The sequence below is a fragment of the Aotus nancymaae genome, unplaced genomic scaffold (genome assembly GCF_030222135.1).
Source record: "Aotus nancymaae isolate 86718 unplaced genomic scaffold, 86718_ANA_hifiasm-v0.15.2.pri h1tg000067l, whole genome shotgun sequence".
In the NCBI taxonomy this organism is placed as follows: domain Eukaryota; kingdom Metazoa; phylum Chordata; class Mammalia; order Primates; family Aotidae; genus Aotus; species Aotus nancymaae.
This window is the reverse complement of record NW_026988482.1, coordinates 26,019,047-26,034,412: the sequence shown is the minus strand read 5'-3', so window position 1 is coordinate 26,034,412 and position 15,366 is coordinate 26,019,047. Positions and strand designations below refer to the sequence as shown.

Genomic DNA, 15,366 nt, shown 5'->3' with positions numbered 1-15,366 from the left:
TTTATTATTATATTTGATAACAGGAGTTTATATAGTTAGTAAATCTTTGCTTTTGTCATACACTATTATTTTCATCTGTGTGTCATTTGAATTCAGCTCTTTTGGTCTAGCTATAGTAATCACTCTCAGTCTTAGCCCGGGCACATAGAAGGGACAATAGGAGGCTGTCCTGCTGGAAGAAGAGAATAAAGTGGAGAGGAAGTCTAGTGGGATAGTCCGTTTGATTACACAGGGCCTTGGCTACCTGGCAAAGAGACTTACGGCTAACAGTGGCTGCCTGTGTTTAGATGCAGATGAATGTGACAAAAACAGTACATTAGAAAGACTAGTCTACCACTAGAGGGGGCGAAAAATCTAAAGAGTAAAAGCTTTGAAAGAAAAGTCTGCTCATGATTTGGAGACTGGCAAGATTACTGATTCATCAGATTTGACACTGTTAACCTGTGTATGGTGACTGGAGGTGCTAACCTGGGAATAATTGGTGTGATTATACAAAGAGAGGCACCCTGGGTCTTTTGATGTGGTTCACGTGAAATATGGCGACAGCTTTGCCATTCAGCTTTCCAACATTTTTGTTATTGGCAAGGGCAATAAACCATGGATTTCTCTTCCCTGAGGAAAGGGTATCCGCCTCACCATTGCTGAAGAGAGACAAAGAAACTACTCTGTTTTGGCGGCCAAACAGAGTAGTGGGCGAAATGGTCCCTGGGTGACATATTAGATCTTTGTACATAATCAAAAATAATGTGGTATGATTAATAGCAAAAAAAAAAAAGAAAAGAAAAGAAAAGAAAAGTCTGCTCTTGCAGGCCAGGCTGGGGAGCTTGAAGTGCTCTGAATGGAGCTAAGAGATGGAAACAAGAAGGATTCAAATGGAAAAGTCACTATTTGAGGAAGTATCTGTGCAACTTTGTTTATAAACATTCTTCTGTTCTTTATAAAACATTTGTATTTTGGGGAAAGTTACAGTGCTCTATAAAAAGTATAAGGTGGAAAGACCATGCTAATATAACTAACAAATATTTTCGCTACATTTTCTCTGTCAATATAAATGGCAGATCAATGGGAGGAGGCAATGGGCTAGAGTGTGGAGGCCAAGTAGCCTTCGCCTGAGTAGAGGGAGACCAGACGAACCAGCACCTTATCCATGTATCATTTGTCTGGTTGGCCAGGAGGAAGCACAGGCTAGAAATAGGAATGATGCAGTCAGGTTAGGGTTATCTTTAAAGTAAATTCTATGTCGGTAATCAGAATTGGTCAGAGCCTTAAAACTAGGTCTCAGGTGGGTAACTGGCACTGCCTGTGGGAGGCAAGCACTACCTGGTAGACCACACAATTCAAGTTGAGAGGAAGGCTTGGGACAATGCGTAAACCTACACAGCAGCAGAGGCCAGTGGGCCACTGAGCAGGCCTTCCTTAAGGAAGAACCCTTCACTGAATATTACATTTCACATCCTAAAATTTCCTTCTCTATCCTTACTGTGCCATCATCTACCAAGTACAAAAATGTTTTTCCCATTTGCCCTCTCCTCTCTGTTCCCATGGCCCTGGCCTTCATTTGTTTTGCTCACATGCTCCCTCTCTGAAACACGCATACTCTTCTTAGTTTGAGACCAGCTCAGTGATGCTGATGCAGAGCCCTTCCACACTCACTTGCTTGTGAGCAGTCTCATTACCATCCAGTCCCGAGGGAAGACACTCATCTTCATCAGGTTCCGGAACACACAAAAAATCTTCAGCAGAAATTCCTGACGGCAGAAAAAAGCTGATGTGAGATACCACCATCACTATATGCATCTCCTCAATAGGCCTCTCCTGGCCACTTGATCATGAGAATAGGTGGGACCAGTGAGTTAAATCTGGTTCTCTCTGTGAGTTGTTTCTCTCTTACATGGCTACATAAGAGTGAGTTATCGGTAATCTCACAGGCCATATGGAAGCAGACCCAAACTGGGCAGAACAGAGGCAGCTCTATACTCACAGTCCCCAAAGCAGCTCTATACCCACGCTATACCCACAAAGCCCAAAGCATGGGACAGACTAAGGTCTAGCCAAACTGGTGTCTGACTGAGTCCATGGGCTTCATTTTCTGGGGCATGGCCCCTGGGCAGTTTGATTGCTTAGGTTATTAAGAACACAACGATGGGAGAAGCACTTTAGGCATGGCAGAGTAAAGACCTCTGAAAATCTGCTTGTCCCTGGAAGCAGTGGGGTGCCTAATACTGGTTAACCAAAGGCTTGCAACAATCCAAGAAGTGTTTACTCAAGAAAAATGAATGAATAAGAACAACGAGTTTTGTTGCATTTTAACTTGCACTATTCCCATCCCCTCTAATCTCGACAGTGGCCTTAAAAACAAGCTGCTGTAGAATCATGAAAGTCATGAAAACCAGCAGCCTAGCAGTCACTAGAAGGGACAGAATAGTTCTGAACTCCTAAAAAAATGTCCCAACCCCCAGAATTGTTATTATTTGACCTGTTTTGCAGCTTCCTGGAAAAGCTCCATTCATAGGGCTTGTCTTAATTTAACCTGACTCAGAGCTCACTCAATGAGGAAAGCTCTATACCTAAGGCATTTGTTGAAAAACAAAAAACAAAAAACAACCAAACATATAATTTAACATCCCAGCTGCATGAAGCAGCCATGTCATTTGGGGCAAACAAACGAATGGCTAAAAAGATTTAAAAAGAAAATCCAAGGAATAAAAATATCCATAGGGGGCCCTGAAAAGCTCTGACATATTTCTGGGAATCTAGAAGGTCACACATATGTTCAGGGCTGTATACATTCCTAGCGAAGGGCTGAGAAGGCTTAATCTCTCACCTGTGGCTGACTTTGAGGCTCTGAGAAAGCAGGAAGTGAAGGCTAAGGCCAAACTGAAAAGTGCTGGAGCAACGACAGTGAGCCCCAACACATACATATAAAAAAAAACTTAACAAAATGTGGAGAGTTATTGATTTAAGGCATTTAAGAAAATCTCTGTTCAGTTATTAGCCGATCACTAATCTAACTGAATGGAGACTTTAGTGACTGCATATAATAAAAAAAATACAGATATTAAAGAATGGGGCCAGGCATGGTGGCTCACACCTGTAATCCCAGTGCTTTGGAAGGCTGAGGCAAGAGGAACACTTGAGGCCAGGCGTTTGACACCAGCCTGGGAAATGTAGTAAGATCCCCATCTTTACAAAAAATTAAAAAGTTAGCTGCATGTGGTGGCATATGCCTATAGTCCAGGCTACTCAGGAAGTTGAGATGGGAGGATCTCTTGAGCCCAGGCAAGGTTGTAGTGAGCTATGGTAGCATCACTGAACTCCAGCCTGAGGAATACAGCAAGACCCTGTCTAAAAAAAAAAATCCAAAAAACAATGAGTCCAGTAATGACACTAAGAAAAAAAAAAGCATCATCAACAACATGAAGCACAACAAGCAACAATAACAAGCCCTGAGGATGTGGGGAAGGGATCTGATTTCCAGAGTTGCCAAGTTATTTAAAATGTCCAGTTTTCAACAAAAGATTGTAAGATATAAAAAAAAAAAAATAGGAAAGTATGGCCCATAGACAGGCAAAAGGAAGTAAATAAAAACTTTTCCTGAGGTAGCTCAAACATTGGACTTGCTTGGAAAACTTTAAACAAAGAACTGAAGGAAATCACACTTAAAGAATTAAAGGAAAGTATAAGAACAATGACTTACCAAATAGAAGACACCAACAAAAAGGTAGAAATTACTTAAAGTACACCAAATATAAATTCTAAGGTTGAAAAACACAATAACTGAAATGAAAAATTCACTAGAGGGGCTTAGCAGCAGATCTGAGCTAGAAGAAGAATTAGCAAATTTAAAGCCAAGTAAACTGAGATTCTCTCAAGTAGGAAGAACAAAAAGAAAAAAGAATAAAGACAAATGAACAGAGCCTCAGATATCTGTGGGACATCATTAAGGGTATAAACATACACACAGTGGTAGTGCCAGAAGGAAAAGAGAAAGAGAAATGGGAAGAAATAATGGCCAAAACCGTTCCACATTTGATGAAAAAATCTACACAGCCAAGAAGCTCAACAAACTCTAAATGGGATAAAATCAAAGAGATTCACATACAGCCACATTAGAATCAAACTGTCAAAAGCCAAAAAATAAAGAGAATCTTGAAAGCAACAATATAAAAACAACAAATAACCCTCAATAATATTAACAGGTGTCACCATCAGATATAGTGGAGGCCAGAAGGCAGATGGCAAAAATATTCAAAGTCTGAAATGGAAGACCATCAACAAAGAATCCAGCAAAACTACCATTCAAAACTAAAGAAACTGCGAAGCACAGTGGCTAATGCCTGTAATCTTAGCACTGTGAGAGGCTGAGGAACGAGGATTGCTTGAGCCCAGGAGCTTGACACTAGCCTGAGCAACACAGTAAGACCCCATCTTTACAACAAATAAATTAAAAACAAACAAACAAAAAAACAAAAAAACTAGCTGGTGTGGTGTTGTGCACATGTGTCCCAGTTACTTGGGAGGCTGAGGTGGGAGAATCACTTGACCCTAGAAAGACTAAAGTGGCAGTGAGTTATGATTATGCCACAGCACCCTAGCCTGTGTGACAGAGTAAGACCCTGTTTCAAAAAAAAAAAATCAATACATTCTAGGGTAAAAACTGAGAGAATTTTCTACTTGTAGACCTGCCCTATAACAAACACACACAAGAAATGAGGGAATTAAAATGGTATACTAAATACATTTAACACAAAAGAAGGCAGTAATGGAGGAAAAGAGGAACAAAGGTAATATAAGACCTATCTATATAAAGCACATAGCAAAATGGCAGGTGTAAAACCTACCAATAACCTTTACTGGCAATTACAGTACACATAAATGAATTAAACACTCCAACTAAAATGCAGAGTTGGGAAAAATTAATTTTAAATGTGATCCAACTATGTCTACAAGGTACACGCTTTAGATTCAAAGGCACAAATATGTTGAAAGTAAAAGAATGGAAAATATATACCATGAAAATAGTACCCAAACAAGAACTGGTATGGCTATACTAACATCAGACAACATAGACATTAAGATAAAAATTTTTGTTAGAGATAAAAAGGACTTTTTATAATGATAAAGGGGTCAATCTGTCAGGAAGACATAATTATAAACACATATGCAACCTAAAAGCAGAGCCTCAAAATATATAACGCAAAAATTGACAGAATGGAAAGTAAAAGTAGACAATTCAACAATAGTTGGGGATTTTGATATACCACTAATGGCCAAACAACTAGACAGAAGATCAGCAAAGAAATAAAAAACTTGAGTAATATTATGAACTATCTAGCTCTAACAGACATCTATAGAATACTCCATCTAACAACAGTAGAATACACAGGTTTTCCTCAAATGCACATAGAAGGAAAAATATGTGCATTCTCTTCTCTAGGATAGATCATATGTTAGGCCATAAAGAAAGTCCCAATACATTTAAAAGAAATAAAATCAGAGGGGTGAAGATGGCCAACGAGAAACAGCTGCAGTCGGGGGCTCCCACCGAGAAGAACCAAAACAGTGAGTGAACCCTGCAGCAGCAACCAAGGTATCCAGGTTCTCTCACTAGACTGACTAGGCAGTTGGCATGACCCATGGAAAGTGAGGAAAAGCAGGGTGGTGCGATGGCCCACCTGGGAGCCACATGGGGTTAGAGGGCCCCCTACCCCGAGTCAAGGGAGGTGGTGAAGGATCATGCTACCCTGCCTGGGAAACCATGTTTTTTCCACAGATCTGTGCAATCCATAGATCAGAAGATTCAACTCAAGAGCGCACACCACCAGGGCCTTGGATCCCAAGCACAGAGCTGTGCAGATTCTCAGTGGCCACTCAGCTGGAGGCTGCCTAAAACTACTAAGTTCCTAGGAGGAGGGGCAGCTATCATCACTGTGGTTGCCTGCTGCCTAAGACAACTGAGCTCCCTGGGGGAGGGGTGGCAGCCATCACTGCAGCTGCTTGCTGTCTAAGACAATTTAGCTCCTGAGAAGGAGAGGAGGCCACCATCACTATGGCTGCCTGCTGCCTAAGATGACTGAGCTCCCTAGGGGAGGGGTGGCAGGCATCACTGTAGCTCCAGTCTGTGGTTCCCCCTGCTGGTGCTGAGGAGACTGGAAGGTTTAGACCCAAACTGCCACACCGGCTGTGGCAGATTGTGGCCAGACTGCCACTTTAGGCTGGACCCTGACCCATTCCTCTTCCCTGCGTGGGGTCTCCCTGCGAGTATTTCAGTAACTCCAGCCAGGGTTTTAGGGACAGAACTTTGATTTCCCTGAGACTGAGGGGCAGCTGTGATCTCCACGGATCAACAGACCTAGTCTTTCCCCCTGCTTGCTCTGAGGAATCCAGGCAGCCCAGACAAGTGGGATTCTTCACAGCACAGCACACCCCCTCTGCCAAGGGGTAGCCAGAGTGCTTCATTGAGTGGGTCCCAGATCCCGTGTCCCCTGACTGGGTGAGACACTCAAACACGGGTTGCCAGACACCTTATACAGAAGCATTCCCACTGGCATCAGGTCAGTGCTCCTTGGGGACAGAGGTGGAAGGAGGAGGCAGCCATCTTTGCTGTCCTGCAGCCTCCTCAGGTGACATCTCCAGGTGTGGGAGGAAACAAGGTGAATAGGATCTGGAGTGAACCCCCAGCAAACCACAGCAGCCCTACAGAAGAGGGGCCTGATTGTTAAAAGAGAAACAAACAGAAAGCAACAACAACATCATCAACAAAAAAGTCCCCACAAAAACCCCATCCAAATGTCAGCAGCCTGATTGTTAAAAGAGAAACAAACAGAAAGCAACAACATCATCATCAACAAAAAAGTTCCCACAAAAACCCCATCCAAATGTCAGCAGCCTCAAAGGTCGAAGCTAGACAAACTCATGAAGATGAGAAAGAATCAGTGAAAAAACACTGAAAACTCAAAAAGGCATAGTGCCTCTTCTCCAGATGATTGCCATACCTCTCCAGCAAGGGCAAAGAACTGGGCAGAGCTGAGATGAATGAACAGAAGTAGGCTTCAGAAGGTGGGTAATAACTAACTTCACAGAGCTAAAGGAGCACGTTCCAACTCAGTGCAAAGAAGCTGAGAACCATGATAAACCATTACAAGAGCTGTTACTGGAATAACCAGTTTAGAGAGGAACATAAATTACCTCACGGAGCTGAAAAACACAACATGAGAACTTCACAATGCAACCACAAGTACCAATAACTGCACAGGTCAAGCAGAGAAAAGAATTTCAGAGCTTGAAGACTATCTTTCTGAAATAAGGCAGACAAGATCAGAGAAAAAAAAATGAAAAGGAACAAACAAAACCTATGAGAACTATGAGAATATGTAAAAAGACCAAACCTATGACTTATGACTGATTGGGGTACCTGAAAGAGACAGGGAGAACAGAGCCAAGTTGGAAAGCATACTTCAGGGTATCATCCAGGAACTTCCCCAACCTAAAAAGACAGGCCATCATTCAAATTCAGGAAATCCAGAGAACCCCAGTAAGATACTCCATGAGAAGATCAACCCCAAGACACATAATCGTCAGATTCTCTAAGGTCAAAATGAAGGAAAAAATGTTAAGGGCAGCCAGAGGGAAAGGCCAGGTCACCTACAAAGGGAAGCCCATCAGACTAACAGCAGACCTCTCAGCAGAAACCATATAAGCCAGAACAGATTGGAGGCCAATACTCAACATTCTTAAAGAAAAGAATTTCCAGCCTAGAGTTTCATATCTGGCCAAACTAAGCTTCATAAGTGAAGGAGAAGCAAAATCCTTTTCAGACAACCCAATTAGGAGGGAATTTGTCACCACCAGACTTGCCTTGCAAGAACTCCTGAAGGAAGCACTAAATATGGGAAGGAAAAACCATTACTAGCCAGTTCAAAAACACACTGAAGTATAAAGGCCAATGACCCTATGAAGCAACTACATCAACAAGTTTGAAAAATAATCAACTAGCATTATGATAACAGAATCAAATTCACACATAACAATATTAACCTTAAATGTGAATAGGCTAAATGCCTCAATTAAAAGACACAGAATGGCAAACTGTATAAAAAGTCAAGACCCACCAGTGTGCTGTATTCAAGAGACCCATCCCACATGCAAAGATACACATAGGCTCAAAATAAAGGGATGGAAGAAAATTTACCAAGCAAACAGAAAACAGAAAAAAAGCCGGGGTTACAATCCTAGTTTCTGACAAAACAGACTTTAAACCAACAAAAATAAAAAAGACAAAGAAGGGCATTTCATAATGACAAAGGGATCAATTCAACCAGAAGAGCTAACTATCCTAAATATATATGTACCCAATACAGAAGCACCCAGATTCATAAACAAGTTCTTAAAGACCTATAAAGAGACTTAAGACTCCCACATAATAATAGTGGAAGACTTTAACACTCCACTGTCAATATTAGACAGATCATTGAGACAGAAAATTAACAAGGATATTCAGGATTTGAACTCAGCTCTGGATCAGCTAGACCTGATAGATGTCTACAGAACTCTCCACCCAAAAATAAAAGAATATACATTCTTCTCAGCACCACATGCCACTTACTCTAAAATCAATCACACAATTGGAAGTAAAACACTTCTCAGTGAATGCAAAAGAACTGAAATCATAACAAGCAGGATCTCAGACCACAGTGCAATCAAATTAGAACTCAAAATTAAGAAACTCACTTAGAACCACACAACTGCAGGGAAATTGAACAACCTGCTCTTGAATGACTCCTGGGTAAATAATGAAATTAAGGCAGAAATCAAGAAGTTATCTGAAACCAATAGGAACAAAGAGACAATGTACCAGAATCTCTGGGATGCAGCTAAAAAAGTTTTAGGAGGGAAATTTATAGCACTAAATGCCTACATCAAAAAGCTAGAAATATCTCAAATAAATCTTTCTAATGTCACAACTAAAAGAGCTAGAGAACCAAGAGCAAACGAACCCAACAGTTAGCAGAAGACAAAAAATCACCAAGATGAGAGCAAAACTGAAGGAGATAGAGACGTGAAAAACCATTAAAAAAAAAAAAAAATCAATGAATCCAGGAGCTGGTTTTTGAAAAAATTAATAAAATAGACTGCTAGCTAGATTAATAAAGAAGAAAGAGAGAAGAATCAAATAGGCACAATAAAAATGATAAAGGGGATACCACCACTGACCCTACAGGAATACAAACAACCATCAGAGAATACTATAAACACCTCTATGCATGTAAACTAGAAAATCTAGAAAAAATAAATAAATTCCTGGACATGTACAGCCTCCCAAGAAGAAGCTAAATCCCTGAGCAGACAAATAACAAGTTCTGAAATTGAGGCAGTAATAAATAGCCTACCAACCAAAAAAAGCCCAGGACCAGACGAATTCACAGCTGAAATCTACCAGAGGTACAAAGAGGAGCTGGTACCATTTCTTCTGAAATTATTTCAAACAATTGAAAAGGAGGGACTTCTCCCTAACTCATTTCATGAGGCTAGCATCATCCTGTTACCAAAACCTGGCAGACATACCACAAGAAAAAGAAAACTTCAGGCCATATCCCTGATGAACACTGGTGCAAAAATCCTCAATAAAACACCGGCAAACCAAATCCAGCAGCACATCAAATAGCTCATCCACCACGATCAAGTTGGCTTCATCCTTGTGATGCAAGACTGGTTCAACATACACAAGTTAATAAATGTAATTCATTTACTGATGAACAGAACTAAACATAAACAGAACTAAAGACAAAAATAACCTGATTATCTCAGTAGATACAGAAAAGGCCTTTGATAAAATTCAACACCCCTTTATGTTAAAAACTCTCAATAAACTAGGTATTGATGGAACATATTTCAAAATAATAAGAGCGATTTATGACAAACCCACAGCCAATATCATACTGAATGGGCAAAAGTTGGAAGCATTCCCCTTGAAAATTGGCACAAGACAAGGATACCCTCTCTCACCACGCCTGTTCAACACAGTATTGGAAGTTCTGGTCAGGGAAATCAGGCAAGAGAAAGAAATAAAGGGTATTCAAATAGGAAGTTAGGAAGTCAAACTGTTTCTGTTTGCAGATGACATGATTCTATATCCAGAAAACCCCATCATCTCAGCCCAAAAGTTGATTGAGCTGATAAGCAACTTCAGCAAAGTTTCAGGATAAAAAATAAATGTGCAAAAATCACAAGCATTCTTTTTTTTTTTTTGAGATGGAGTCTCAGGTTGTAGTACAATGGCACAGTCTTGGCTCACTGCAACTTCTGCCTCCTGGGTTCAAGCGATTCTCCTGCCTCAGCCTCCCAAGTAGCTGGGATTACAGGTGCACACCACCACACCTGGCTAATTTTTTGTATTTTTAGTAGAGACGGGGTTTCACAAGAGAGGGCACCCTTGTCTTGTGCCAGTTTTCAAAGAGCCAGACTGGTCTCAAATTCCTGACCTCGTGATCTGTCTGCCTCAGCCTCCCAAAGTGCTGGGATTACAGGCATGAATCACTGTACCTGGCCACAAGCATTCTTACATACCAATAATAGACAAACAGAGAGCCAAATCATGAATGAACTCCCATTCACAATGGCTACAAAAAGAATAAAATAGCTAGAAATACAGCTAACAAGGGAAGTGAAGGACCTGTTCAAGAAGAACTACAAACCACCCCTCAAGGAAATCAGAGAAGACACAAATAGAAAAACATTCCATGCTCATGGATAGGAAGAACTGATATCATGAAAATGACCATACTGTCCAAAGTAATTTATAGATTCAATGCTATTCCCATTAAACTACCATTGACATTCTTCACAGAATTAGAAAAAACTACTTTAAAATTCATATGGAACCAAAAAAGAGCCCGTATAGCCAAGACAATCCTAAGCAAAAAGAACAAAGCTGGAGGCATCACGCTACCTGACTTCAAACTATACTACAAGGCTACCATAACAAAAATAGCATGGTACTTACACAAAATCAGACACATAGAGCAATGAAACAGAATAGAGATTTCAGAAATAAGACCGCATATCTACAACCATCTGATTTTCAACATACCTGACAAAACAAGCAATGAGGAAAGGATTCCCTATTTAATAAATGCTGCTGGGAAAACTGGCTAACCATATGCAGAAAATTGAAGCTGGACCCCTTCCTTACACCTTATATAAAAATTAACTGAAGATGGTTTAAAGACTTAAATGTCAAACCCAAAACTATAAGAACCCTAGAAGAAAATCTAGGCAATACTATTCAGGACATAGGCACTGGCAAAGATTTCATGTTAAAAACATCAAAAGCAATTTCAAAAAAAGCAAAAATAGACAAATAGGATCTAATTAAACTAAAGAGCTTATGCACAGCAAAATAAATTAGCATCAGAGTAAACACACAACCTACAGAATGGGAGAAAATTTTTACAATCTATCCATCTGACAAAGATCTAATATCCAGAATCTACAAATAATTTAAACAAATTTATAAGAAAAAAACAACCTCATTAAAAAGTAGGCAAAGGATATGAACAGACACTTTTCAAAAGAAGACATTTATGCAGCCAATAAACATATGAAAAAAGCTCAACATCACTGATCATTAGTGAAATGCAAATCAAAACCACAATGATATAACATCTCATACCAGTCAGAATGTCAATTATTAAAAAGTCAAGAAACAACAGATGCTGGTGAGGCTGTGGAAAAATGGGAACACTTTTACACTATTGGTGGGAATGTAAATTAGTTCAACCATGTGGAAGATAGTGTGGCAATTCCTCAAAGGACTAGAAGCAGAAATACCATTTGGCCCAGCAATCCCATTACTGAGTATATACCCAAAGGAATATAAATCATTCTATTACAAAGATACATGCATGTGTATGTTCACTGCAGCACTACTCACAATAACAAAGACACGAAATCAACCCAAATGCCCATCGATGACAGACTGGATAAAGAAAATGGGGTACATATACACCATGTAATACTATGGAGCCATAAAAAGGAATAAAATCATGTCCTTTGTGGGGACATGGATAGAACTGGAAGCCATTATCCTCAGCAAACTAACACAGGAACAGAAAACCAAATACTGTATACTCTCACTTATAAGTGGGAGCTGAACAATGAGATCATATGGACACAGGAAGGAAAACAACACAGACTGGGGCTTGTTGGGGAGTGAGGTGAGGGGAGGGAGAGCATTAGGAAAAATAGCTAATGGATACTGGGTTTAACGCCTAGGTGATAAGGTGCTAAGTGCAGGAAACCACCATGGCACACATTTACATATGTAACAAACCTGCACATCCTGCACATAACCCTATAACTTAAAATCAAAATTGAAATTTAAAAAATTGGTTCTTTGAAAAGATCAACAAGATTGACAAACTTTTAGTTACACTGACCAAGAAAGAAAAAGAGAACTCACATTAATAAAATTAGGAACAAAAGAAGTGACATAATTACCGATGTTATAAAATCAGAAAGGATTATGTGGTTCTACTATGAACAAATGCATGCCAACAAATTATAGAACCTAGATGAAATTGACAAATTCTTAGGAAGTTACAAGCTACCAAAGTTCATTCATGCAGAAAATCTGAGCACACCTATTCACAAGTGAAAGATCAAATAATTAAAAAGCTTTTCACAAAGAAAATTCTAGGACAAGATGGTTTCACTACTAAATTCTAGGAAATGTTTAAAGAATTAAAACCAATATTTGTCTTCCTCATTGTATCTACTCTTTTTATGTTTTTGAGATGGGGTCAGTGCAGTGGCACAATCACAGCTCACTGTAGCATTGACTCCTGAACCCAAGGGATCCTCCTGCAACAGTCTCCTGAGTAAAGAAAGTCTCAATAAATTTAGCTGGGACTAAGCCGGGGCCACAGGCATGCACCACTACACTCACCTAATTACATTTTTTTTTTTTTTTTTTTTTTTGGTAAAGACAGGATCTTGTTCTATTGTCCAGGCTTGTCCCCAACTCCTGACTTTAATGCCTCCTGACTTAACCTCTCAAAGTGCTAGGATTACAGGCATGAGCCACGATGCCTGGCCTATTAAATCTACTCTCAGTGTGAAGTGCTATCTTGTGGATTTAATTTGCATTTCTCTAATGAGTAATAACATGGAGTATCTTTTCTTGTGCTTATTGGCTATGTGTCTGTCTTCTCTGGGGAAATGTCTATTCAAATCCTTTGACCATTTTTAAATTGGGTTTTCTATCTTTGAGTGGTAGGTGTCTTTTTTTTTTTTTTTTTGAGACAGAGTTTTGCTCTTGTTGCCCAGGCTGGAGTGCAATGGCGCGATCTCGGCTCATCGCAACCTCCACCTCCTGGGTTCAGGCAATTCTCCTGCCTCAGCCTCCTGAGTAGCTGGGATTACAGGCACGCGCCACCATGCCCAGCTAATTTTTTGTATTTTTAGTAGAGACGGGGTTTCACCATGTTGACCAGGATGGTCTCGATCTCTTGACCTCGTGATCCACCCGCCTCGGCCTCCCTAAGTGCTGGGATTACAGGCGTGAGCCACCGCGCCCGGCCTAGGTGTCTTTTTGAATATATTCTAGACCACAAGTCATTTACTAGATGTATGGTTTGCAAATATTTCCTCCCATTCTGTGGGTTATATTTCACTTTTTTGATAGTATCCTTTGAAGCACAAACATTTTTAACTTCGATGAAGTCTAACTTACCTATTTTTTTCTTTTGTTGTTAGCACTTTGGTTTCATATCTATGAAACCTCTGCTTAATGTAACAAGATACACTATGTTTTCTTCCAAGAGTTTCATAGTTTTAGCTCTTACATTTAGGTCTTAAATCCATTCCAAGTTAATTTTGTATATAGTATAAGGTAGAGGTACAATTTCATTCTTTCACAAGTGTTTTTTTTTTTTTTTTTTTTTTTTTTTTTTTTTTTGAGAGAGAGAGTCTTGCTCTAGCCTCCAGGTTGGAGTGCAGTAGTGCAATATTGGCTCACTCTGACCTCTGTCTCCCGGGTTCAAGCGATTCTCATGCCTCAGCCTCCTGAGTAGCTGGTATTATAGGTGCCCGCCACCATGCCTGGCTAATTTTTGTGTTTTTAGTAGAGATGGGGTTTCCCCATGTTGACCAGGCTGGTCTTGAACTCTTGACCTCAGGTGATCTGCTCACCTCGGCCTCCCAAAGTGCTGGGATTACAGGCAAGAGCCACTGTGCCCAGCCGGAAGTTTTAAATTATTAACTTGATGTCACTATTTGTGGTAAGTCTTTTTAAGATGGATATAATCAGAAACATTAAATTGTACACTTTTAAAAGTATAAATTTTATGGTATGATAATTATATCTCAATAATGCTGTCATAAAAAAAGAAAACACATACAAAGCTTCATATTCAGTGTGGCAGACAGAACATGTTCCCTATTGTGGCTTCTCCTCAAATCATCTAAAATAATAGTCAAGAAAGAGAAATGCACAGACCCACACAGACAGAGAAAACAGAAGGGGAGAAGATAGTAAGCAAATGCAGTCAGCAAATACTGAAAACTTAAAAAAAAAAAAAAGGAGAAATTGTGGTAATTGACTTAAGAGACCTGGGAACACCAACAGCCAAGGGCCTTTGGGGATGAGAACAATAAGAAGCAAGGCACACAAATTGAAGCACCACTAGTCACCTCCCATAATCTAAGGTGTGAGGGCTAAGAATAGGAAGCTTAAAGTCTAACATCCCCTCTGCCGTCTCATGTCATTAGCTAATCAGTCCTTCCTTGCCCTGCCAAGAGTACTGAGGGCTTAGAGTACTGAGGGCTACTCTCTGGAGGAGTTGATCACTGAGGATCTATCATCAAGGATACATTAACAGCTGAGGGCTGAGGTGCCAAAATGAAAACAGGCATTTAGAGAAAGTTCACCTGAAGAACTGAAGACTCACAGCCCCTTTTTGCTATTTGGTTCCTAAAATATTGGTAGGTTACTCCATTGCCAGGAGATGTGAAAGACTCCTCTCTGGGGAATGTACAAGTCCAATTCCTCCGGATACAGGAATCAGGGAATGCTCTGACCAAAAGGCCAGATCCTCTTTGGCCATCTACAAGGAAGCCTGCTAGAGAAAGCCCTGCCTATACATAGAATTTGTAATCAGCACCAAAGAACTTCATTTTTAGATACACACTGTCATCTAGGAGTCTCTACAGGAAAGTCTGTAGGAGGAGAGTTTCCAACACAAAAGATAGATACTGAAATAAATAAAAGCAGTAGGGGAGAAAATCTCCAGGAAAAAAAGTGACCTGACATCTGACAGATTTGACCATAAGGCAAGCTGGAAGAAGAGAGATGTTAGAAAGAAGATA

The 15,366-nt window shown here is 40.1% G+C and overlaps 1 protein-coding gene across 5 annotated transcripts in view; it reads right to left on the bottom strand.

The window, feature by feature from the left end:
- Positions 1 to 15,366, bottom strand: part of DOCK3 (dedicator of cytokinesis 3) — a 610,183-nt gene that overhangs the window by 71,119 nt on the left and 523,698 nt on the right. For all 5 annotated transcript variants that reach the window (XM_064367135.1, XM_064367139.1, XM_064367136.1 and 2 more), the window contains exon 28: positions 1,654 to 1,748. In XM_064367135.1, coding sequence (XP_064223205.1) covers positions 1,654 to 1,748 — 95 coding nt within the window. The remainder of the gene's footprint in view (positions 1 to 1,653; positions 1,749 to 15,366) is intronic.